The sequence below is a fragment of the Delphinus delphis genome, chromosome 6 (assembly GCF_949987515.2).
Source record: "Delphinus delphis chromosome 6, mDelDel1.2, whole genome shotgun sequence".
NCBI classification, from domain to species: Eukaryota; Metazoa; Chordata; class Mammalia; order Artiodactyla; family Delphinidae; genus Delphinus; species Delphinus delphis.
Window position 1 is genome coordinate 50361643 of NC_082688.1, and position 24486 is coordinate 50386128.

General features: G+C 41.6%; 1 protein-coding gene across 3 annotated transcripts in view; it reads right to left on the reverse strand.

Moving 5' to 3' along the window:
- The window catches only part of PIP5K1B (phosphatidylinositol-4-phosphate 5-kinase type 1 beta), a 326824-nt gene that overhangs the window by 159706 nt on the left and 142632 nt on the right, over window positions 1-24486 (reverse strand). For all 3 annotated transcript variants that reach the window (XM_060014654.2, XM_060014652.2, XM_060014653.2), the window contains exon 4: window positions 3031-3161. In XM_060014654.2, coding sequence (XP_059870637.1) covers window positions 3031-3161 — 131 coding nt within the window. The remainder of the gene's footprint in view (window positions 1-3030; window positions 3162-24486) is intronic.

Genomic DNA, 24486 nt, shown 5'->3' on the forward strand with positions numbered 1-24486 from the left:
ACCAGTGAAACCACCACCATGATCAAGATACTGAATTTATCCATCACTTTGGGGGGCATTTTGATTGCTACAGTTACTGGCATGGCCTGGGGTTGACAAATGTGCAGTCTTGCACAAAGAATTAACTCATCCAAAAAAAGCCAATAGCACCTCCATTGAGAAATACTGGGCCCAATCCCTTTGCTAAACCAATGAAGAAACTGATCCCAGATGAGGAAACTGAGACAAGACCCCAGGTAAGTTTCTTCTGCTTCATATAAATGCATCTGGAGCACATATGTTCTTTAAACAAACAATACAGTATCTGCTGAAAGAAATTCTTGCCTGAATCAAACATTTAATGTCATATTGACATTTAAAAGCTATATATGCTTTAAATGCTATATTTTAAATGTGACAATGGACTCCTCTAAATAGGGTCAGTTAGGTGCCCCTCACCAGTGACATGTGTGCCATTCAGCGGCTGCCGCTGCTATCCTGGAATATAGAGTTAAGGTCAAAGATACAGAAGCCAGCCAGGTCCAACTCTGGTTTCTTACTCCTGAATAAAAAGGTGAAAAAAACTCTCATTCTTGTCTTAATCATAACGATGCAGTATGCTTATGAAAAATTGTCAGTGAACAAAAGGAATCAAGGCACTCAAAGGGCCTAAAAGAGCCTATGAAGACCTCAGTTATGTGCTCCTTGTTGTACGTATTTCATACAGTGTCATGTACAATTCAGTTGCTAATCAGATGTAATTTTGATATTTAAGATATTAATTAAAAAATCATTTAGGGGGCTTCCCTGGTGGTGCAGTGGTTGAGAGTCCGCCTGCCAATGCAGGTGACGTGGGTTCGTGCCCCGGCCCGGGAAGATGTCACATGCTGTGGAGCGGCTGGGCCCGTGAGCCATGGCCGCTGAGCCTGCGCATCCGGAGCCTGTGCTCCGCAACGGGAGAGGCCACAACAGTGAGAGGCCTGTGTACCGCAAAAAAAAAAAAAAAAAAAAAAGAAAAAATCATTTAGGGTTTTATGAGCTCCAAGAACAAAACTTGGTATCAACTAGAACAACTGTCACCCTAAAATGGGAAGCAATGTGCTAGCTCGGTGGTTCTCAAACTTTTATGTGCTTAGAATCACCTGGAGCAACTGTTAAAACAGATTCCTGGGTCCCAGACCCAGAGTATCTGATTTTGTTGATCTGGGGGGAGCCCAAGAATCTGCATTTCTAACAAGTTCCAGATGATGCTGATGCTGCCGGCCTGGGGACCGTATGCTTGGGCCATGCCTTCCTGCGGTTCCTATCAATGGCTGGCTCTGTTGATGGGACACTATGAGAAGAAAAGATCAGCCAGGATGCAGCAGCCTGCCCTTCTGTATACACCCATCTTGAGCTGTAACTGCTCCGGCATCCTGAACTCACTGCCAGCCAGCCTCTTACAAAAGGCCTCTGCTCCTCTTGTTCTTTGCAGTGGAAGAAAAAAATAAGGTTGGAATATTTGGGTAGAGGCCCTAGAAGACCATGAGAATTAGAATATTCTGGAAACACATTTACAGGACTTTGAGCCTGATTCGCAGGAATTTGAGCCTAACAGAACATACCAAAAGATTAAGATAAACTCATAACCTCCTGACTTTAAAGAGAAAAAACAGTTAATACATGCTGTTTTGGAATGATAGGTTGTTAAAAACAAACACAACAGACATTTTCCAGCTATAGAAAGAAGAGCAGTGTCATGAGCAGACAGGATTATATCTTAGGCCTTGGGGTTGTCCATTTTCTGCATGGAAACTAGTTCTTGTGGCTGCTAGGGAAACCTAGAGAAGCAAACTTTAAAACTTGCATACACCAACTTTGTTCTTCAGCCCAGAGCATTTAAAGCAAAATGAAGCTGTCTGGGTTCATAGCTGACTTTCTTTTATCCATGGGCTCTGTTGTGGCTACATGGACACCCTCACCTAAAGGTTTTATTTCTAGGCAGTTGACACCTGGACATAGAAATAAATGTAAGTACCATCTCCCTGAAGGTTTTTTAAAAAAATAAGACAATGAGAACACTGAGAGGAAAAGTATCAGTCCAAGCATTCTCACTCAAGCCAAATAATAATTGATAATAAAATTGGCTTATTTTGGAGAGAAAGTTATTTTAAAATAAATGACAAGTCAATCCTCATAGCCCCAAAGAAAATATAATTGGCCCCAAGCCCCCAAATCAAATATTTTTATTTTTTTGAAAAGTCCTGTCTGTAGTAGCTACATTTCCAATTTAGTAATGAGTAGTTCTCTTCCTGTGTTAAGCCAGTATTAGACTTATAAATTATTTATTTATTTATTTTGGTAAAGCATGTATAACATAAAGCTTACCATCTTAACCATTTTAAAATGCAGTTAAGTGGCATTATGTCCATTCGTATTGTTGTGCAACCATCCCTACCATCCATCTCAGACTTATTAGTTTGATTTCCCCCCGCCCAGTATAATAAAGTTAGACGTGATATGTATGGGTAACTTGGGTGTTTTTGCAAATATGGCATCAAAATAGGGGGATCCTCATAAGCTTTCTGGAGGAAAGTTAAAAGAGGAGATACATGAGTGTACTCAGACAGGAGGCCCAAACGCGCATCCCCCAACTCATCTTTTAAATTAGGGCTAGCAAAAACTCGGCACCAGCTGCTGCGTCTTGGGTGCCCTCTTTTTCTAAACCTATGCAGACATTACTCTGTGATTACTGTAGTCTTTCCCACTGAATCTCAGAGTCTTTCTCCATAGGGTCTTCTAAGCATTATCACAACTAATCAATTACAACTGGCCCAAAGGATGAACCCTATTTACCACCACCACATACAAACGCAAGACACCTGACGCAACCGAAAGTACTAATCATTTGGATTGCTTTTGGGCAAGCCAAAGGTCTAACGTGAACATCAGTACACGATGTACACAGGCATGGATAATAAAGCCTTGTACTGGTAGAAAAGTCTTCAATATGGAGATGTCACAATGAAGCTTCCTTAGCATGGAAATCATCACAAGTAACAACGTTCTTACCTGGGTAGGAACACACTTTCCACCACATAGAAGTCTTGCATGAGAACATCTCGATCTGGCTTGGAGGTGAGATTACCCACTGTGTATCCTATCCCCAGCTGAATAGCACCTTTGATGGCAGATGATGCAGTCTGCAGGGACAACAAGGATTTCGGCGTTAGCCTCAGTAGTTGGGGCCTTGCTCAATGTCACAAGCAGCAAAAACAGGAGAGCGAGGTTAGATTTCCTTTCTTGTTCCTAAGCAAAGAGGAAGCTAGGTTTGGAAAGATGACAGGCTGCTTCTTTTAAGGGAGAGTACTTTCCAAACATCAAGGACACTTCTTGCCATGAAATTATTTCGTGGTAATCTTTCCGATAAGTGTTCCTAAGGTCAAATTACAGTCCAAAATCTCCATCTTTCTTTTATTAAGAACTTAGAAACTTGGTAGAACACTTGCAATATACAGAATTATAATTTCTACCAAAGGATAATTGATACCATTGCATTTTTTAAAAAATCAGAAGTTCTGTAACATACCTATGGATCAGGAAGAGTGTTTGTCTTCATAAGAAATGAGAGAGCAAAAAATAATTTGAGCCTTTGGAATATATAAAAAATTTTTTTAAACATCTTTATTGGAGTATAATTGCTTTACAATGGTGTGTTAGTTTTGCTTTACAACAAAGTGAATCAGTTATACATATACATATGTTCCCATGTCTCTTCCCTCTTGCGTCTCCCTCCCTCCCACCCTCCCTATCCCACCCCTCTAGGTGGTCACAAAGCACCGAGCTGATCTCCCTGTGCTATGCGGCTGCTTCCCACTAGCTATCTATTTTACGTTTGGTAGTGTATACATGTCCATGCCACTCTCTCACTTCATCCCAGCTTACCCTTCCCCCTCCCCATATCCTCAAGTCCATTCTCTACATCTGCGTCTTTATTCCCGTCCTGCCCCTAGGTTCTTCATGACCTTTATTTTTTTTAATTTTTTTTAGATTCCATATATACGTGTTAGCATACGGTATTTGTTTTTCTCTTTCTGACTTACTTCACTCTGTAGGACACACTCTAGGTCCATCCACCTCACTACAAATAACTCAATTTTGTTCCTTTTTATGGCTGAGTAATATTCCATTGTATATATGTGCCACATCTTCTTTATCCATTCATCTGTTCAAGGACACTTAGGGTGCTTCCATGCCCTGGCTATTGTAAATAGAGCTGCAGTGAACATGACCCTTTTTGAATTATGGTTTTCTCAGGGCATATGCCCAGTGGTGGGATTGCTGGGTCGTATGGTAGTTCTAGTTTTAGTTTTTTAAGGAACCTCCATACTGTTCTCCATAGTGGCTGTATCAATTTACATTCCCACCAACAGGGCAAGAGGGTTCCCTTTTCTCCACACCCTCTCCAGCATTGTTTGTAGATTTTTTTGATGATGGCCATTCTGACTGGTGTGAGGTGATATAGAAGACCTAAACAGACATTTCTCCAAAGAAGATATACAGATTGCAAACAAACACACAAAAGAATGCTCAACATGATTAATCATTAGAGAAATGCAAATGGAATAGATAAAGTTTGATTTGAAAACTGCTTACTCATTTTGCCATGGGTCCATAATCAAAATTTCCTTCACTGATCTATGATAAAACACATAGCATTGGAACACCAATATTTCCAATTTACTACTTTTCTAATATTAATCCATAATTAAATTGACAATGTTATCTTGGAGGAATAACATACGTGTGTGTGTGTGTGTGTACACATAAATGTGCATGTGTACATAAATACTTTCAATCAACATAATAGGAGAAATAGCAGAATAACTCAATTTAGGAAAATCAGAATGCATTCCTCTTAAGGGTGAAAGTGTGGCATATTTTTATGCCTTGCAATGTTTAATGTAGTACCATGTACACAGCACGAGCTAAATAAATACTTAAATCAGTGGTTCTCAACCAGGGACATCTGACATTGTCTGGAGACATTTTTTGGTTGTCATAATTGGTGATGGTGGTGGTGTCACTACTGGCATCTAGTGGGTAGAGGCCAGGGACACTGCTAAACATCCTGCAGTGCACAGGACAGCTCATAACGAAGAATTATCGAGCCCCAAATATCATTAGTGCTGAGGCTGAGAAACCATGCCTTAAATGAATGTAATAAAGATCATGTTTTATTAAAAAAATATTCCTTTTGAGTTATCATTTTCACTTAGCAAATCCAAGACCCATCTCCACTTTCCCACATGCTTTTTTTTTTCTTTTTTACTTCTTCTTGCTTTTAATGTCAAAAAACATATCTCCTTGAAAAAATGTATCCTCTTGATTTCTATGATAGAACATGGTCCTGGGCCCACTTCCACCTCTTCTGATAGTCTCTCATGTCTTCACTAACGTCTCATATTTTTTTTAATTTTTTTGCGGTACGCGGGCCTCTCACTGCTGTGGCCTCTCCCGTTGCGGAGCACAGGCTCCAGACGCGCAGGCCCAGCGGCCATGGCTCACGGGCCCAGCCGCTCCGCAGCACGTGGGATCCTACTGGACCGGGGCACGAACCCGTGTCCCCTGCATTGGCAGGCGGGCTCTCAACCACTGCGCCACCAGGGAAGCCCCTCACATTTTATTTGTTATAATTGCAGTGCCCCTAAAAGTTTGATCCTTGATCCTTAGATTTCCTTAATTATGCAATCAATCCATTCCTAATGGCTTCAAATACTGGAACTAACGGCTCTATCCATATGACTCTCAGACGTTTTAAACCTACTTGGATGCGACTCTATCATCACAAACACAGTATATACGGCACCAAACTAAATTTTATCTTACAACCAATCCACCCCCCCTGCCCCGAGACTGGTTTCCTCTCCCAAGGTTCAGTAATCCTGTCAACCAAGGTTGAACCCCAAACAAACCACATCTTGCACAGGGCGAGGTCCCCAGTAAATACTTGCTAACTCCCCTTGAAATGGCCACGATCATTCATACCGCTCAGGCACCTCCACTCTACAAGCAGTAACAATCACTTTCCCATGGAGTCATCATTGAATGGCTCTGCTTACTTCACTGCAAATATTACACCACCCTTAGGGTGAGGAAAACTACCTATCCCTGTCCCTGCAGGAGGTAAGAGAAACATCTTGGTGTTTTTCTTTTTTACTTATGATCCCAGAGCAAGATGGCAAAAGACTGAGAGTCAAGCCCAAATAGTGCAACCAGTGCTTAAAAAACAAAAAGTTGCTATTTTAATACTCCCGCTCTGAGCTCAGCAATGCCAATTGGCATCAGTGACCTTTTGTACCAATAGTTCTGACTCCTGAAGGCTGAAATGAATTTTTCTCATTTTAACCTCACATAAAAATTCAAGAGATTTCTCTTCTATCCATCACTCGGGGCAGTACGGCACAAGACATGACATCAGCATTTTCCAGAGGACCCAACATCCTGAAACGTTCTGTTCCAGACCTATCAACAGACTCACATGCTCTCAAACTGCTTTTCCTTCCCCGCACCCCACCCCGACTCTGCTTCCAGAACTACCTGGATTTCTGCTGAATTCAGTCACTTAGGGCTTCTTGGACTGGAACATCTGTCAAACATGGAGTACCCAATTCTTTGTCAACCACCCACCACGTCCCCCCTCCCACACCCCCAGGAACAGAGGGTGGTCAAAGGTGCAGGAGGATGTATCTGGTATTTTCAAACCTTAGCAAGTCGGGGATTCACTGGGACATTTGTTAAAACAGACTGAAAGCACAACTACAGAGACAGTGTAAAGATCAGTGGTTGCCAGGGGCTGGGGGAGGGGAGGCGGAGCACAGAGGATTTTCAGGGCAGGGAAAAGACTCTGTAGGATACCTTTGTGATGGACGCACATAATTATGCATTTGTCTAAACCCACAGAATGTACACCGCCAAGAGTGAACCCTAATGTAAACTATGGACTTTGAGTGATTATGATGTGTCCACGTGGGTTCATCGGTTGTAACAGTGCACCCCTCTGGCGGGGGATGCTGATAATGGGAGGCTGTGCATGTGTGGGTACAGGGGGTGTATGGGAAACCTCTGGACCTTCCTCTCAATTTTGCTGTTAACCTACAACTACGCTAAGAAGCAAGTCTTAAAAAAAAGTCATTAGGCACTGAAAAAAAGAAAAGCGACTTACGGGTTGCATCTCCAGAACTTCTGATTCTGAAGGTGTGCGGTGAGGCTCAGGCATGTGCTCTTGCTCTAAGGAGCATTAAAAAAATCTCTGTCCTGTGGTATAGGATTAAATTTTGAATCCCCGAAGGAATAAGATTTTGGAAAGGACCCCGCTGACATCTGTTTAGTTAAACCAAAAACCAGACTTGTAATACTATTACTTTCCTTTCAGGCTCCTTAAAATGCAAGTGCTTTGAAGAGAGATATAAAAGAAATCATAATAAAGTTAATCTTTTTTGATCAACTATTTGTGCCAGGCACTTAATATATACACAACAACAATTATAATCACAATCTACCATAATCATAGCACACACTTATAGAGTGATTACAAAAAGGCAGGCACTACTCTAAGTGCTTTTGGTTACATTAACTCTTGTATCTTCACAACGACCCTGTGAGGTAGGTACTATTATTATCTCCATCTTACTGACTCAGGAAGGTTTAGTAACTTACACTAGGTCACACAGCTAGTGAAGAGGTGGAGCTGGGACTCATACCTGGGGAGTATGGCTCCTGAGTCCAAGTTATAAAGTACATGTTAGTATCTCTGACCTCATTTAAGCCTTTCAAGGACACTGAAGGGTAGCGACAATCACACCCATTCTACCCGTGGGGATCTAAGGCTCAGCAAAGTTAACTGACTTGCCCCACTCACATTGTTAGCGCGTGGTAGTCTGGCTGCAAAACCTGCGCTGCTTCAGTGTTTCTTTTTTTTTTTTTTCAAAATGAGCCTGGAATCAGAGTTGGAAGCTCTGTCTTAAGTCTGGCTGTTTGACCTCAGCAAAGGAAGCAGCTCTGTGGGAGCCATTCCTCTTGATGAAAATAGGGATAAAATATTTTATTTGCTTCTAATCACAGCCAACCATGGGTAAGCGTAAGAAAAACCTGTAAACCACTTGGTAAACCCGTATGAACTCCATTGTTAAGGTCACTACTGATAACTTCGGGAGGAAGAAACAAAAGGAGATATTCTGCTGCCACGGGAGGATCGTCACCCCAAGGTTTCCTCCTCCCCATCTTTGTGTAAAATTAAATGCTTTAGCATTGACGTGTTTGGGTATAATTAAAAAGCATCTTGTCTATTTCATGGAAACGTCCGCTTGTATTCACTGTGGCATGTGGTCTTTAGAGCCACCAGCAGTAAAGGCCCCATTACCTGACATTTTCCCATTGGACATTAGGCGCAGTGGCCGGGATGGAAGAAACCATAGTATTTTCTGACACAATCACTCTTGGGCAAGATGTGCTTTAAAATTACGAGAACACTTTGAAATGCTAGCTGGAGAGTCTCTGATTAGCAGACTAGTAAGTCATGATGACAAAGAACCTGCTGTGTGTAGTGCCGGTGTCTGCTCCTCTAGAACCAGCAGTTCTTTCCCTGAACACTCTGAGAGAAAACTCTCCTCCTTCCTCGGGGATGCCACCAACAGAGCAGTGCGTCTGTAACGAGTTGGCAGCTTCGCACACACACACTCAGTGCCTCCAATTTTCTCTGTGTGGCTTTGCATATGCTCTAAATATGCTGAGATGTGACCATTTCCCCTTTGACCTCTGTGAAAACATATAGGTTTAGATTTCAGAACACAGCCAAACAGAGTCTATTTTTAATTCGGGGTTTTTTTTCAAGGGCTAAGTGGAGGCAACATATTGTGTGGATACTAGGAACACCTCTAAAGCCTCTGATACTTGGAGAAAGAACCAGACCACACCACAAAGGCAAACCACACACACTTAATTTCATAGTTCCTCTTTACTAACCCAAATTGGTTCAGCAATGATGGCAATACTAAGAAGAAAATTAAGGTCAGCTTGCATTTGGATAATATGTTATGGTTTTCACAATATTACCTTTTAATGATTGCATTTGATTGTCACAGTTGTTATGTGGGTAGGTGGGGTTTTAATGCCCATTTTATAAAGAAACTGTGGCTGTGGACGATTAACTTGACCTAAGTCCCCTGGCTAGTATGTGGTAGAGCCAGGAGTGATATTCTGGTCTAGAAGGTACCAGTTCAGTGCTCTACCAGTGTGCACTGCTTTACCTGCCTGAATTTTCTCTGCAGGAGATGGATGCGACTGAAGCCGAGACGTACTTGAACCGTGAGATAATAATGATGATACTATCAATGAGACTAAGTGTCTATGTAAGCCCACTATTAGGGGAGCAATGATCCCGACAACAGTAAGATTTTAATGCTCTTACATTGGTTACAGGAAACTGCTTTCTACAGCACATTGTCTATGAAATTAGATCACTTAATATGCAATCTGATATCACCGGCTTTAAAAGGAAGTATGAAAACATTTCAAGTCAACAGCATTTTCCTCCCTAAGGTGACCTGATAACCTAATTACGGGATTATAGCCAATATATACATTACCAGGGTGATTTTTTAAAAAGCACAGATCTAATCTTGTCACCATCCTGTTCGAAGCCTTCTAATGGGTCTGTAGTATCCTCACCACAGGATTAACTCCAAGTACCTTAGCTTGACACGGAAACCATCTATGATATTAGACCCTCCGTACCTCCCACTGACTCCTGCATGCCAACATAAAAAAAGATCCTAAACACACACACACTACCCTTTGAGCAAGGGGACCTTACAGGTCCATGAACCCCTAACAACTATGTGTGAAATTTTCTGCTATGGGCATTTTTTTTTCCAAGGAGGGGGTCTAATGCTTTCTCTTTATCTCAGAACATCCATTTTCTCAAAACCACAGATGTAGAGAGGCTAATTCTAAGTCAGAGATGTTTACTGAGAAGGACCTTAAACAAGGCCATTAAAACAAATGGTTCAGTAACACCTCTTAAGAGTAAGAGGAGACAATCCTTGCTCAGCCAGGGAGACCCCGGCCCCTCTTTCCCATCTGACAGCTCAAGTCCAGTTCTAGGTTCTCCCTCCTGTCTCTGAACCTGAACTCGGCAAAGAGGGCAGAGATTTCTTGCTCATCCCAATGAGAGAATTAAGGAAAAAGAAAGGGATAGCTTGCACAAAACTGGCTGTAGGACTATGGACATGGGATACTTTGTGAGCAGGCAAGCCTAAAGCTTTCTGAAAGGAGGCGGGACTGCCTCTCACCTGCAGGTTCCCCAACCCATTTCTCCAGTCCCTCCTTGCTGTGTTGGTTTTCTACTGCTGCTGTAACAAATGACCACAAACTTTGTGTCTTCAAACAACACAAACGTATTACCTTACAGTTCTGGAGGTCAGAGGTCCTAAAATCAAAGTGTTGGAAGGGCTGCATGCTATAGGCTGTAGATGAGAATCCAGTTCCTTGCCCCTTCAAGCTTCTAGAGGTAAATCATATTCCTTGCCTCGCGGCCCTGTCCTCCATTTGCAAAGCCAGTAGCATCTTCAAATCTTTCTTAATGTCTCTCTTTGTCTCCCCTCTGTTTTTGTCATCACACCTCCTCTGATTCTGACTCTCTAGCCTCCCTCTTACAAGTACCTCTGTAAGTACACTGGGCCCATCTGGATAATCCAAGATCACTTCCCCATCGCAAGATCTTCAACTTAATCACCTCCGCAAAGTCCCTTTTGCCATGTAAAGTAACATATTCACAGGCTCTGGAGATTAGGGTGTGGCCATCTTTGGGGTCTCCATAATTCTGCATACCACACTCTATTTCAGGGTTGACTCCAGCATTTCTTCCAGGGTTGCACAGGCAAAGAGAAGACTTCCCCTCAAAACTCCATTCAGTCACAGGCTGTTCATTCGTTTAACAAAGATCTGAGAATTTTCTGTGCTAGATGTTGGGGAAAGCATAAACCAAAAAAAGACACTGTTGTTGCTCTCATGAGAGTTTCTAGTCTAGTGGGTGAAAGAGATATTAAAGATACACATTCATGGAGGAGCTTCAAGATGCCGGAGGAGTAAGACGTGGAGATCACCTTCCTCCCCACAAATACATCAGAAATACATCTACATGTGGAACAACTGCTACAGAACACCTACTGAACGCTGGCAGAAGACCTCAGACATCCCAAAAGGCAAGAAACTCCCCACGTACCTGGGTAGGGCAAAAGAAAAAAGAAAAAACAGAGACAAAAGAATACGGACGGGACCTGCACCAGTGGGAGGGAGCTGTGAAGGAGGAAAGGTTCCCGCACACTAGGAAGGCCCTTCGCGGGCGGAGACTGCGGGTGGCGGAGGGGGGAAGCTTCGGAGCCACGGAGGAGAGCACAGCAACAGGGGTGCGGAGGGCAAAGCGGGGAGATTCCCGCACAGAGGATCGGTGCCGACCGGCACTCACCAGACCGAGAGGCTTGTCTGCTCACCCGCTGGGGCGGGCGGGGCTGGGAGCTGAGGCTCGGGCTTCGGTTGGATCGCAGGGAGAAGACTGGGGTTGGCGCGTGAACACAGCCTGCAGGGGGTTAGCGCACCACGGCTAGCCTGGAGGGAGTCCGGGGAAAAGTCTGGACCTGCCGAAGAGGCAAGAGACTTTTTCTTTCCTCTTTGTTTCCCGGTGCGCGAGGAGAGGGAATTAAGAGCACTAGCTTAAAGGAGCTCCAGAGACGGGTACGAGCCGCGGCTAAAAGCGCGGACCCCAGAGACGGACATGAGACGCTAAGGCTGCTGCTGCGGCCACCAAGAAGCCTGTGTGCGAGCACAGGCCACTCTCCACACCTCCCTTCCGGGGAGCCTCTGCAGCCCGCCACTGCCAGGGTCCCGGGATCCAGGGACAACTTCCCCGGGAGAACGCACAGCAAGCCTCAGGCTGGTGCAACACGCCAGCCTCTGCCACCGCAGGCTCGATCCGCATCCGTGCCCCTCCCTCCACCCGGCCTGAGTGAGCCAGAATCCGAGAATCAGCGGTTCCTTTAACCCCGTCCTCTCTGAGCGAAGAACAGACGCCCTCAGGCGACCTACACGCAGAGGCGGTGCCAAATCCAAAGCTGAGCCCCTGTGAGCTGTGAGAACAAAGAAGAGAAAGGGAAATCTCTCCCAGCAGCCTCAGGGGCAGCGGATTAAATCTCCACAATCAACCTGATGTACCCTGCATCTGTGGAATACCTGAACTGACAACGAATCGTTCCAAATTGAGGAGGTGGACTTTGGGAGCAACGATATATATATATATATATACTCCCTTTTTCTTTTTGTGAGTGTGTATGTGTATGCTTCTGTGTGTGATTTTGTCTCTATAGCTTTGCTTTTACCATTTGTCCTAGGGTTCTGTCTGGCTTTTTTTGTTTGTTTGTTTTGGTATAGTTTTTATCGCCTGTTATCATTGGTGGATTTGTTTTTTGGTTTGGTTGCTCTCTTCTTTCTTTTTTTTCTTTATTACTTAAATAATTTTTTTCATAATTATTTTTTATTTTAATAACATTATTTTATTTTATTTCATTTTATCTTCTTCTTTCTTTCTTTCTTTCTTTCTCTCCCTTTTATTCTGAGCCATGTGGATGACAGACACTTGGTGCTCCAGCCAGGCGTCAGGGCTGTGACTCCAAGGTAGGAGAGCCAAGTTGAGGACATTGGTCCACCAGAGACCTCCAAGCTCCACGTAATATCAAATGGCGAAAATCTCCCAGAGATCTCCATCTCAACGCCAAGACCCAGCTCCAATCAATGACCAGCAAGCTACAGTGCTGGACACCCTATGCCAAACAACTAGCAAGACAGGAACACAACCCCACCCATTAGCAGACAGGATGTCTAAAATCATAATAAGTCCATAGACACCTGAACACACCACCAGACGTGGACCTGCACACTAGAAAGACAAGATGCAGCCTCATCTACCACACACAAGCACTAGTCCCCTCCACCAGGAAGCCTACACAACCCACTGAACCAACATTAGCCACTAGGGGCAGACACCAGAAACAACGGGAACTACGAACATGCAGCTTGCAAAAAGGAGACCCCAGACACGGTAAGTTAAGCAAAATGAGAACACAGAAACACACAGCAGAGGGAGGAGCAAGGTAAAAACCCACCAGACCTAAAAAATGAAGAGGAAATAGGCAGTCTACCTGAAAAAGAATTCTGAATAATGATAGTAAAGATGATCCAAAGTCTTGGAAATAGAATGGAGAAAATACAAGAAAAGTTTAACAAAGACTCAGAAGAACTAAAGAGCAAACAAACAGTGATGAAAAACACACTAAATGAAATTTAAAATTCTCTAGAAAGGATCAATAGCAGAATAACTGAGGCAGAAGAACAGATAAATGACCTGGAAGATAAAATAGTGGAAATAACTACTACAGAGCAGAATAAAGAAAAAAGAATGAAAAGAATTGAGGACAGTCTCAGAGACATCTGGGACAACATTAAATGCACCAACATTTGAGTTATAGGGGTCCCAAAAGAAGAAGAGAAAAGGAAAGGGACTGAGAAAATATATGAAGAGATTATAGTTGAAAACTTCCCTAATATGGGAAAGGAAATAGTTAATCAAGTCCAGGAAGCACAGAGAGTCCCATACAGGATAAATCCAAGGAGAAACACACTAAGACACATATTAATCAAACTATCAAACATTAAATACACAGAACAAATATTAAAAGCAGCAAGGGAAAAACAACAAATAACACACAAGGGAATCCCCATAAGGATAACAGCTGATCTTTCAGCAGAAACTCTGCAAGCCAGAAGGGAGTGGCAGGACATATTTAAAGCGATGAAGGGGAAAAACCTACAACCAAGATTACTCGACCTAGCAAAGATCTCATTCAGATTTGACAGAGAAATTAAAACCTTTACAGACAAGCAAAAGCTAAGAAAATTCAGAACCATCAAACCAGCTTTACAACAAATGCTAAAGGAACTTCTCTAGGCAGGAAACACAAGAGAAGGAAAAGACCTACAATAACAAACCCAAAACAATTAAGAAAATGGGAATAGGAACATACATATTGATAATTACCTTAAATGTAAATGGATTAAGTGCTCCAACCAAAAGACATAGATTGGCTGAATGAATACAAAAACAAGACCTGTATATATGCTGTCTACAAGAGAGCCACTTCAGACCTAGGGACACATACGGACTGAAAGGGAGGGGATGGAAAAAGATATTCCATGCAAACGGAAATCAAAAGATAGCTGGAGTAACAATTCCCATATCAGACAATATAGACTTTAAAAAAAAGAATATTACAAGAGACAAAGAAGGCCACTACATAATCATCAGGGAATCAGTCCAAGAAGAAGATATAACAATTGTAAATATTTATGAACCCAACATAGGAGCACCTCAATACATAATGCAAATACTAACAGCCATAAAATCGACAGTAACACAATCATAGCAGGGGACTTAAACACCCCACTGTCACCAATGGACAGATCATCCAAAATGAAAATAAATAAGGAAACACAAGCTTTACATGATACATTAAACAGGATGGACTGAATTGATATTTATAGGACATTCCATCCAAAAACAACAGAATACACTTTCTTCTCAAGTGCTCATAGAACATTCTCCAGGATAGATCATATCTTGGGTCACAAATCAAGCCTTGGTAAATTTAAGAAAATTGAAATCGTATCAAGTATCTTTTCCAACCACAATGCTATGAGACTAGATACCAATTACAGGAAAAAAAAAACTGTAAAAAGAAAAAATACAAATATATGGATGCTAAACAATACACTACTTAATAACCGAGAGATCACTGAGGAAATCAAACAGGAAATCAAAAAATACCTAGAAACAAATGACAATGGAGACACGACGACCCAAAAGCTATGGGATGCAGCAAAAGCAGTTCTAAGAGGGACGTTTATAGCAATACAATCCTACCTTAAGAAACAAGAAACATCTCAAATAAACAACCTAACCTTACACCTAAAGCAATTAGAGAAAGAAGAACAAAAAAAATCCCAAAGTTAGCAGAAGGAAAGGAATCATAATGATCAGATCAGAAATAAATGAAAAAGAAAGGAAGGAAACGATAGCAAAGATCAATAAAACTAAAAGCCGGTTCTTTAAGAAGACAAACAAAATTGATAAACCATTAGCCAGACTCATCAAGAAAAAAAGAGAGAAGACTCAAATCAATAGAATTAGAAATGAAAAAGGAGAAGTAACAACTGACACTGCAGAAATACAAAGGATTATGAGATTACTACAAGCAACTCTATGCCAATAAAATGGACAACCTGGAAGAAATGGACAAATTCTTAGAAATGCACAACCTTCCGAGACTGAACCAGGAAGAAACAGAAAAAATGACCAGACCAATCACAAGCACTGAAATTGAAACTGTGATTAAAAATCTTCCAACAAACAAAAGCCCAGGACCAGATGGCTTCACAGGCGAATTCTATCAAACATTTAGAGAAGAGCTAACACCTATCCTTCTCAAACTCTTCCAAAATATAGCAGAGGGAGGAACACTCCCAAACTCATTCTATGAGGCCACCATCACCCTGATACCAAATCAGACAAAGACGTCACAAAGAAAGAAAACTACAGGCCAATATCACTGATGAACAGAGATGCAAAAATCCTCAACAAAATACTGGCAGACAGAATCCAACAGCACATTAAAAGGATCATACACCATGATCAAGTGGTGTATTCCAGGAATGCAAGGATTCTTCAATACATGCAAATCAATCAATGTGATAAACCATATTAACAAATTGAAGAAGAAAAACCATATGATCATCTCAATAGATGCAGGGAAAACTTCTGACAAAATTCGACACCCATTTATGATAAAACCCTCCAGAAAGTAGGCATAGAGGGAACTTACCTCAACATAATAAAGCCCATATATGACAAACCCACAGCCAACATCGTCCTCAATGGTGAAAAACTGAAACCATTTCCACTAAGATCAGGAACAAAACAAGGTTGCCCACTGTCACCACTAGTATTCAACATAGTTTTGGAATTTTTAGCCACAGCAATCAGAGAAGAAAAAGAAATAAAAGGAATCTAAACTGGAAAAGAAGAAGTAAAGCTGTCACTGTTTGCAGATGACATGATACTATACATAGAGAATCCTAAAGATGCTACCAGAAAACTACTAGAGCTAATCAATGAATTTGGTAAAGTAGCAGCATACATAATTAATGCACAGAAATCTCTTGCATTCCTATACACTCATGATGAAAAATCTGAAAGTGAAATTAAGAAAACACTCCCATTTTCCATTGCAACAAAAAGAATAAAATATCTAGGAATAAACCTACTTAAGGAGACAAAAGACCTGTATTCAGAAAATTATAAGACACTGATGAAAGAAATTAAAGATGATACAAATAGATGGAGAGATATACCATGTTCTTGGATCAGAAAAATCAACATTGTGAAAATCACTATACTACCTAAAGCAATCTACAGATTCAATGCAATCCCTATCAAACTACCACTGGCATTTTTCACAGAGCTAGAACAAAAAATTTCACAATTTGTATGGAAACACAAAAGACCCCAAATAGCCAAAGCAATCTTGAGAACGAAAACGAAGCTGGAGGAATCAGGCTACCTGACTTCAGACTCTACTACAAAGCTACAGTAATCAAGACAGTATGGTACTGTAACAAAAACAGAAATATAGATCAATGGAACAGGACAGAAATCCCAGAGATAAACCCATGCACATATGGTCACCTTATCTTTGATAGGGGAGGCAAGAATATACAGTGGAGCAAAGACAGCCTCTTCAATAAGTGGTGCTGGGAAAACTGGACAGCTACATGTAAAAGAATGAAATTAGAACACTCCCTAACACCATACACAAAAATAAACTCAAAATGGATTCAAGACCTAAATGAAAGGCCAGACACTATCAAACTCTTAGAGGAAAACATAGGCAGAACACTCTATGACATAAACCACAGCAAGATCCTTTCTGACCCACCTCCTAGGGAAATGGAAATAAAAACAAAAATAAACAAATGGGACCTAATGAAACTTTAAAGCTTTTGCACAGCAAAGGAACCATAAACAAGACAAAAAGACAACCATCAGAATGGGAGAAAATAGTTGCCAATGAAGCAACTGACAAAGGATTAATCTCCAAAATTTACAAGCAGCTCATGCAGCTCCATATCAAAAAAGCAAACAACCCAATCCAAAAATGGGCAGAAGACCTAAATAGACATTTCTTCAAAGAAGATATACAGATTGCCAACAAACACATGAAAGAATGCTCAACATCACTAATCATTAGAGAAATGCAAATCAAAACTACAATGAGGTATCATCTCACACTAGTCAGAATGGCCATCATCAAGAAATCTACAAACAATAAATGCTGGAGAGGGTGTGGAGAAAAGGGAACCCTCTTGCACTGTTGGTGGGAATGTAAATTGATACAGCCACTATGGAGAACAGTCTGGAGGTTCCTTAGAAAACTAAAAATAGAACTACCATACGACCCAGCAATTCCATTACTGGGCATATACCCTGAGAAAACCATAATTCAAAAAGAGTCATGTACCAAAATGTTCACTGCAGCTCTATTTACAATAGCCAGGACATGGCAGCAACCTAGGTGTCCATCAAGACATGAATGGATAAAGAAGATGTGGCACATATATACAATGGAATATTACTCAGCCCTAAAAAGAAATGAAATTGAGTTATCTGTGGTGAGGTGGAGGGACCTAGAGTCTGTCATACAGAGTGAAGTAAGTCAGAAGGAGAAAAACAAGTACCGTATGCTAACACATATATACGGAATCTAAGAAACAACAACAACAAAAATGTCATGAAGAACCTAGGGGTAAGACGGGAATAAAGACACAGACCTACTAGAGAATGGACTTGAGGATATGGGGAGGGGGAAGGGTAAGCTGTGGCAAAGTGAGAGAGTGGCATGGACATATATACACTACCAAATGTAAAATAGATAGCTAGTGGGAAGCAGCCACATAGCACAGGGAGATCAGCTTGGTGCATTGTGACCACCTAGAGGGGTGGGATAGGGAGGGTGGGAGGGAGGGAGGCACAAGAGGGAAGAGATATGGGGACATATGTATAACTGATTCACTTTGTTATAAAGCAGAAACGAACACACCATTGTAAAGCTATTATACTCCAATAAAGATGTTCAAAATAATAATAATAAAATTAAAAATAAAGATACACATTCATAATAGGCAGTGATACAAACAACAGTGTGATGTGACTGAGGCCGAAAGCGGGGGTGGGGGATTCAGTTTAGAATCGGGGAGTTAGCAGAGGTGTTGCAGGAATGACATGCAGGCTGAGATGTGAAAGATGAGTTGGCAGGTCACGTCAACGGAGTCTGGCTGTATGCCCACCACGTGCCAGGCACTCGTCTACAAATTGGGGATACAGAAGTGACCTGGCCAGAGTCCTTGCCCTCAAGGAATTGAGAGTCACATTAGGAGATCAGGGGAATCGATTTCCAGACATAGAGAAGCAGCAGTTTAGCAATTTAGCAATTTAGCAATAGCAGTTTAGCAGAAAGCAAATCACTGTGGGTAAATTAAGGTGGGCATCACGGAGAACATCGGAATTGGAGGCTGCAAAGATGGGATGAATCTAGGTCTGAGCCTTATCGATTCTGTTAAGGGTTTGATGTGTTCCAATAAGGGAACGGTTATTGTCTAGTTTGAAAAAGTTCACTCTGGCTGCCGTGTGGAGAACAGACTGGAGAGAACATACGAAGAAAAGTGATTAGGAGGCAATGGTCATGGTTCATACTGAGATGTGCATGGCTTAGAGTAGGGTGATCAACAAGACGATGGACAGAAGAGTTGAATTTGAAATACATTTTGGAGGGAAATAAACAGAACTTGCTATGAACTAGAAATGAGGGAGAGAAAAGTACTGAAACACCTCCTGGCGTTTTCCTTGAGCAGTTAAGAGGACTGAGGTTGCTTTACTGAGTTGGGGAGACTGAAGGAGGAACATATTCTGGGGGGAAGATTAAGAGTTCCATTTGAGATGCCAATGAGACATCCAAACGGAGGTTGTCAAGATACAAGTCTGGAGCTTAGAACAGAGGTTTGGGGTGAAAATTCAAATTTGAGTGTTTTGAGCATATAAATGGTATTGAAAACCAAAGGGCTGGATGAGTAACCTAGGGAGAAAGGGGAGTTCTCTAGAAGGGCCTTGAGCACAGTCAACAGTTAGGGTGGAGACAGAGAAAGGAGAACCTTTGGGGGAGATTTAGGAGTGATTACAGGAGTGGGAAGAAAATCAGGAAAACATGGCTTCAGAAAAACTGAGAAAACCACATGAAGAATTTGAAACGACAATAGTCTCAACAAGTGGCTCTTTCATTTGATAATACGAATGTCACAATTTGGAATATCTAAAGCTATGCATTAAATTCTCTATTCTTTTCTCATTCATATCACTGATTCATAGTCCAAGTACAGATCTAAAATATTGGACAAAATTATTTGATAAACTCCAGTCAACTTATGCCTTCATTGAAACCATATTTTAAAAATGTTCTATAACTTTAAAAATATTACATTAAAAAAGCAGGATACAAAATACGTACAATAAAATTTGAAAAAGAAAAACTCCAAATGTTTTATACACAACCACAGAGGAAAACAAGACAGGAAGGAAATACATCAAACTGTATGATTATCTCTGGGTTGTGGGATACTGGGTGATTTTTTACTGTCAAGTCTTGTACTTCTCAGATTTTCTAAATTTTGTGTTCAAGGCAGGAATGGAAACGTCCTTCAATGAAAGCACTTTTACTATGTTTATAAGTACATTTTGAAGGATGACAAAGGCATGCTTAGGATTTGCTCATTTCTTAAAATCTCGTTTTCTTCTAAGTCAAGGCCTCTATGCTAGAAACCCATGTAACTATTATACTCTTATGAAGTGTAATCATAATGAACTTTATTATGGGAAGGGGAAGAGTTGGGGAAGCTTCTTTCTCTTTTCTGACTGATTGCCAGAGGGAGCAGGAAAGGTCGGACTTGAGGAGAGGGGTACAGTTGTAAGATGCCCCAGGCACTCAAGGCTCACCAGGTGTATATGTACACCTCTTTCTCTTGCATGCTGCTTTCACAGGGTCGGCAGTTACCCCTCTACATGGTGGTTGCATCTCCCCTTTAGGGGAAGAACACATCTCCTTCTGGCTGGTAGGTCCATGCTGCTCCTCCAGGTCCTTACCTGGACAGGCTCAGTGATGACCATACAGCAGCTTTATCTCTAGCTTAGTGTCCTCAACTGGTCACATTTCATTTATCTGCCACCCTCCCTAAGAACCCTCTCTTAGATTTGCCACCATCAGAGCAGCTCACCAACAATTCTCTCGTTCTTTCAGTTTCCCAGAAAATACTACAGTTCACTGCATCCCCCAGGCTGCAGGGGTCATATCACATTCACAGTGGTCTCACTGAAGCCCCGTTTCCTTAGGCTTAAGATGACGGGCAAACACTCTCCTAATCCCAGTCCCCCCTCATAGGGGTAACTCATGACATCAACAACTCTCTCCAAAATTCTTTTTCCAGTCTCCACATTTCACATGGGCCAGCCAAGCTCTTTCACAGACCAGGATGATCACTGCAGTGGTCTGAGACCACCTCCTTTCCCAAGTTCCGCGTGGAGGACTGGCACCCTTTCAGCTTGCACTGTCCTTCACTAATTCACAGGTCCTGCTGCTAAAACGTGGGGCTGTGGTCAGTGGCATCAATTGGTTTCTGTGTTCCTTTCCACCTGTCATAAGACTGCCAGACTCACCATTCTCAGGTGTTTTTTGTTTGTTTGTTTTTGTTTTTAAACACCATCTCCCAGCATAAAAACCTTCAATGTTTTTTCACTATCTGTAGAAGTGAACCTCAATTCCTTGCTTGGTCTTCAAAAATTTTCTACAATCTACTTCCTGCTAATGCTAACTGCAGTAATACATAAATTTCCAAATTCTAACTTCTGTAAAAAGCACAACCCTGAAATCTGGTGTCTTAATTCTATACACGTTGATTTCTCAATCAGGAATAGTCTTCTATGGCTGTCCCTGATTGGTGCTCTGCTTCTCTCTATTGGTTGGCATCCTGTATCCTTGTGGCTGTGACATCCCCTAGGGTCTCAAAGTCCTCCAAATCCAGCTGGCTGATAGAAGGAGCAGGAATGGTGAAGGAACACCCACTTTCCACTTCTGACTACCTTTGCCAGAAGTCACCGTGCAGGATACTTACCCCAGGTCTGCTACTCAGCCATTCTCCATCCTACTCTGTGTCCTGGAACATTCCCTGTACAACTACATTAAAGTACTTCCTATCCTTCTGGCTTCCAGTTGGATTTGGCCAATAGGACGCCTCCACAGAAGACTGACGAGAGGCTGGAGAGTGACATCAGGGTGTCCACTCCCCTCCTTCCCTTACCTCGGGTTTGACTCAGGCTGCTGTGTCCTTCTGAGGGTTACAGCTCCTTTCCTTTCTTGTGGGCCTCTCCAGATAACTCCTATTCTAACTCCTAGAAACTGTACCATTCTCTTCTCTCTCAGGTCTAAAAGAGCTAACGGGGTAGGGTTGGGCTTCATGATACTATACTAACCATTGTAGTTTCCTTATCCACTCCTGCATCTTTGCAAACAGTGTCTTTCTTAAACTCTCTTCAAGTGATCTAATTTGAGTCTGCCATCTACTTGCTATCCAGATCCTCTAGCTAAAGCTAGTGGACCACTCACGGTCCATTAGCAAGGACGAACCACATGGCCTCACCAAGACACAAGGAGGGGTTGCTTTGCAGCTGCTTTCCAATTCCAGCTTTGCTATGGAAGAGGGAACACAAATTCTGGTGGACAGTTTGCTGTCTAGGCCACACAACAGACCCTATTGCCTTCGCACAAATCCACACCTTCCGCCAAACTCTCCTGCTTAAACTTGCCATGTGATTCCTGGTCTCTGCCCACGCTGATCGCCCTGCCTTCAATGTTGTCTCCATTTTCCTTTGCTCCCCACTGACTCTTCCAGGTCCAGTTCTACCATTAGTTTCTGCACACAGTGTTTGCTCACTCAGCAGCTAGACATGACTACGCCCCTCTCCCAGTATGAGTGGTTTCATACTTTGGGGGTATTGTTATTTTCACGGCTGGAAACTACTTTTCTGATACAATTTCTGCAGCTGACATTTTTGAAAACAAGAATACTGGAGCACCATTATAATGATGTCCTCCGCTGCACCTGCAGAGACCTCCTATGGGGTGAAACTGCCTCATAACAAGGTCATTCTGACACACTAAGCACTCAACCACCTTGGAAGAAGCCCAAGACGGATTCACTTTCTGTTTAATTTTCCCTTACTACTAAGCAGCCTTTATAACAAGATCCCAGTGTATCCACTTGTTGGAAGGAAGATTTGATTCTCTAAACGTGATGGAAAAGGCAAAACAAAGAAAAGGTGTTTTGTGCTCTCTTTTAAATGATCTTCCCCTTATGTATATGACTGGCAGTAAGCACGTACTCTCATTGGAATGGAAAAGCATATTCAGGAAACATTTCTCATTAACATAAAAATACTATACTCTTAAGGTATTCAGCAGTGGTAAATTAGGCCCACTTAATTACCCTTAAAAGAGATATGCCGGGTTTATTCCAGGAATGCAAGGATTCTTCAATATATGCAAATCAATCAATGTGATACACCATATTAACAAATTGAAGGAGAAAAACCATATGATCATCTCAATCGATGCACAGAAAGCTTTCGACAAAATTCAACACCCGTTTATGATAGAAACCCTGCAGAAAGTAGGCATAGAGGGAACTTTCCTCAACATAATAAAGCCCATATATGACAAACCCACAGACAACATCATCCTCAATGGTGAAAAACTGAAACCATTTCCACTAAGATCAGGAACAAGACAAGGTTGCCCACTATCACCACTAGTATTCAACACAGTTTTGGAAGTTTTAGCCACACCAATCAGAGAAGAAAAAGAAATAAAAGGAATCCAAATCAGAAAAGAAGAAGTAAAGCTGTCACTGTTTGCAGATGACATGATACTATACATAGAGAATCCTAAAGATGTTACCAGAAAACTACTAGAGCTAATCAATGAATTTGGTAAAGTAGCAGGACACAAAATTAATGCACAGAAATCTCTTGTATTCCTATACACTCGTGATGAAAAATCTGAAAGTGAAATTAAGAAAACACTCCCATTTTCCATTGCAACAAAAAGAATAAAATATCTAGGAATAAACCTACCTAAGGAGACAAAAGACCTGTATTCAGAAAATTATAAGACACTGATGAAAGAAATTAAAGATGATAGAAACAGATGGAGAGATATACCATGTTCTTGGATCGGAAGAATCAACATTGTGAAAATCACTATACTACCCAAAGCAATCTACAGATTCAATGCAATGCCTATCAAACTACCACTGGCATTTTTCACAGAACTAGAACAAAAAATTTCACAATTTGTATGGAAACACAAAAGACCCCGAAGAGCCAAAGCACTCTTGAGAAAGAAAAACGGAGCTGGAGGAATCAGACTCCCAGACTTCAGACTCTACTACAAAGCTAGAGTAATCAAGAGAGTATGGTACTGCCACAAAAACAGAAATATAGATCAATGGAACAGGACAGAAAGCCCAGAGATAAACCCACACACATATGGTCACCTTATCTTTGATAAAGGAGGCAAGAATATACAGTGGAGAAAAGACAGCCTCTTCAATAAGTGGTGCTAGGAAAACTAGACAGCTACATGTAAAAGAATGAAATTAGAACACTCCCTAACACCATACACAAAAATAAACTCAAAATGGATTCAAGACCTAAATGTAAGGCCAGACACTATAAAACTCTTAGAGGAAAACATAGGCAGAACACTCTATGACATAAATCACAGCAAGATCCTTTCTGACCCACCTCCTAGGGAAATGGAAATAAAAACAAAAATAAACAAATGGGACCTAATGAAACTGAAAAGCTTTTGCACAGCAAAGGAAACCATAAACAAGACAAAAAGACAACACTCAGAATGGGAGAAAATAGTTGCAAATGAAGCAACTGACAAAGAATTGATCTCCAAAATTTACAAGCAGCTCATGCAGCTCAACAACAAAAAAACAAACAACCCAATCCAAAAATGGGCAGAAGACCTAAATAGACATTTCTCCAAAGAAGATATACAGACTGCCAACAAACACATGAAAGAATGCTCAACATCATTAATCATTAGAGAAATGCAAATCAAAACTACAATGAGATATCATCTCACACCAGTCAGAATGGCCATCATCAATAAATCTAGAAACAATAAATGCTGGAGAGGGTGTGGAGAAAAGGGAACCCTCTTGCACTGCTGGTGGGAATGTGAATTGGTT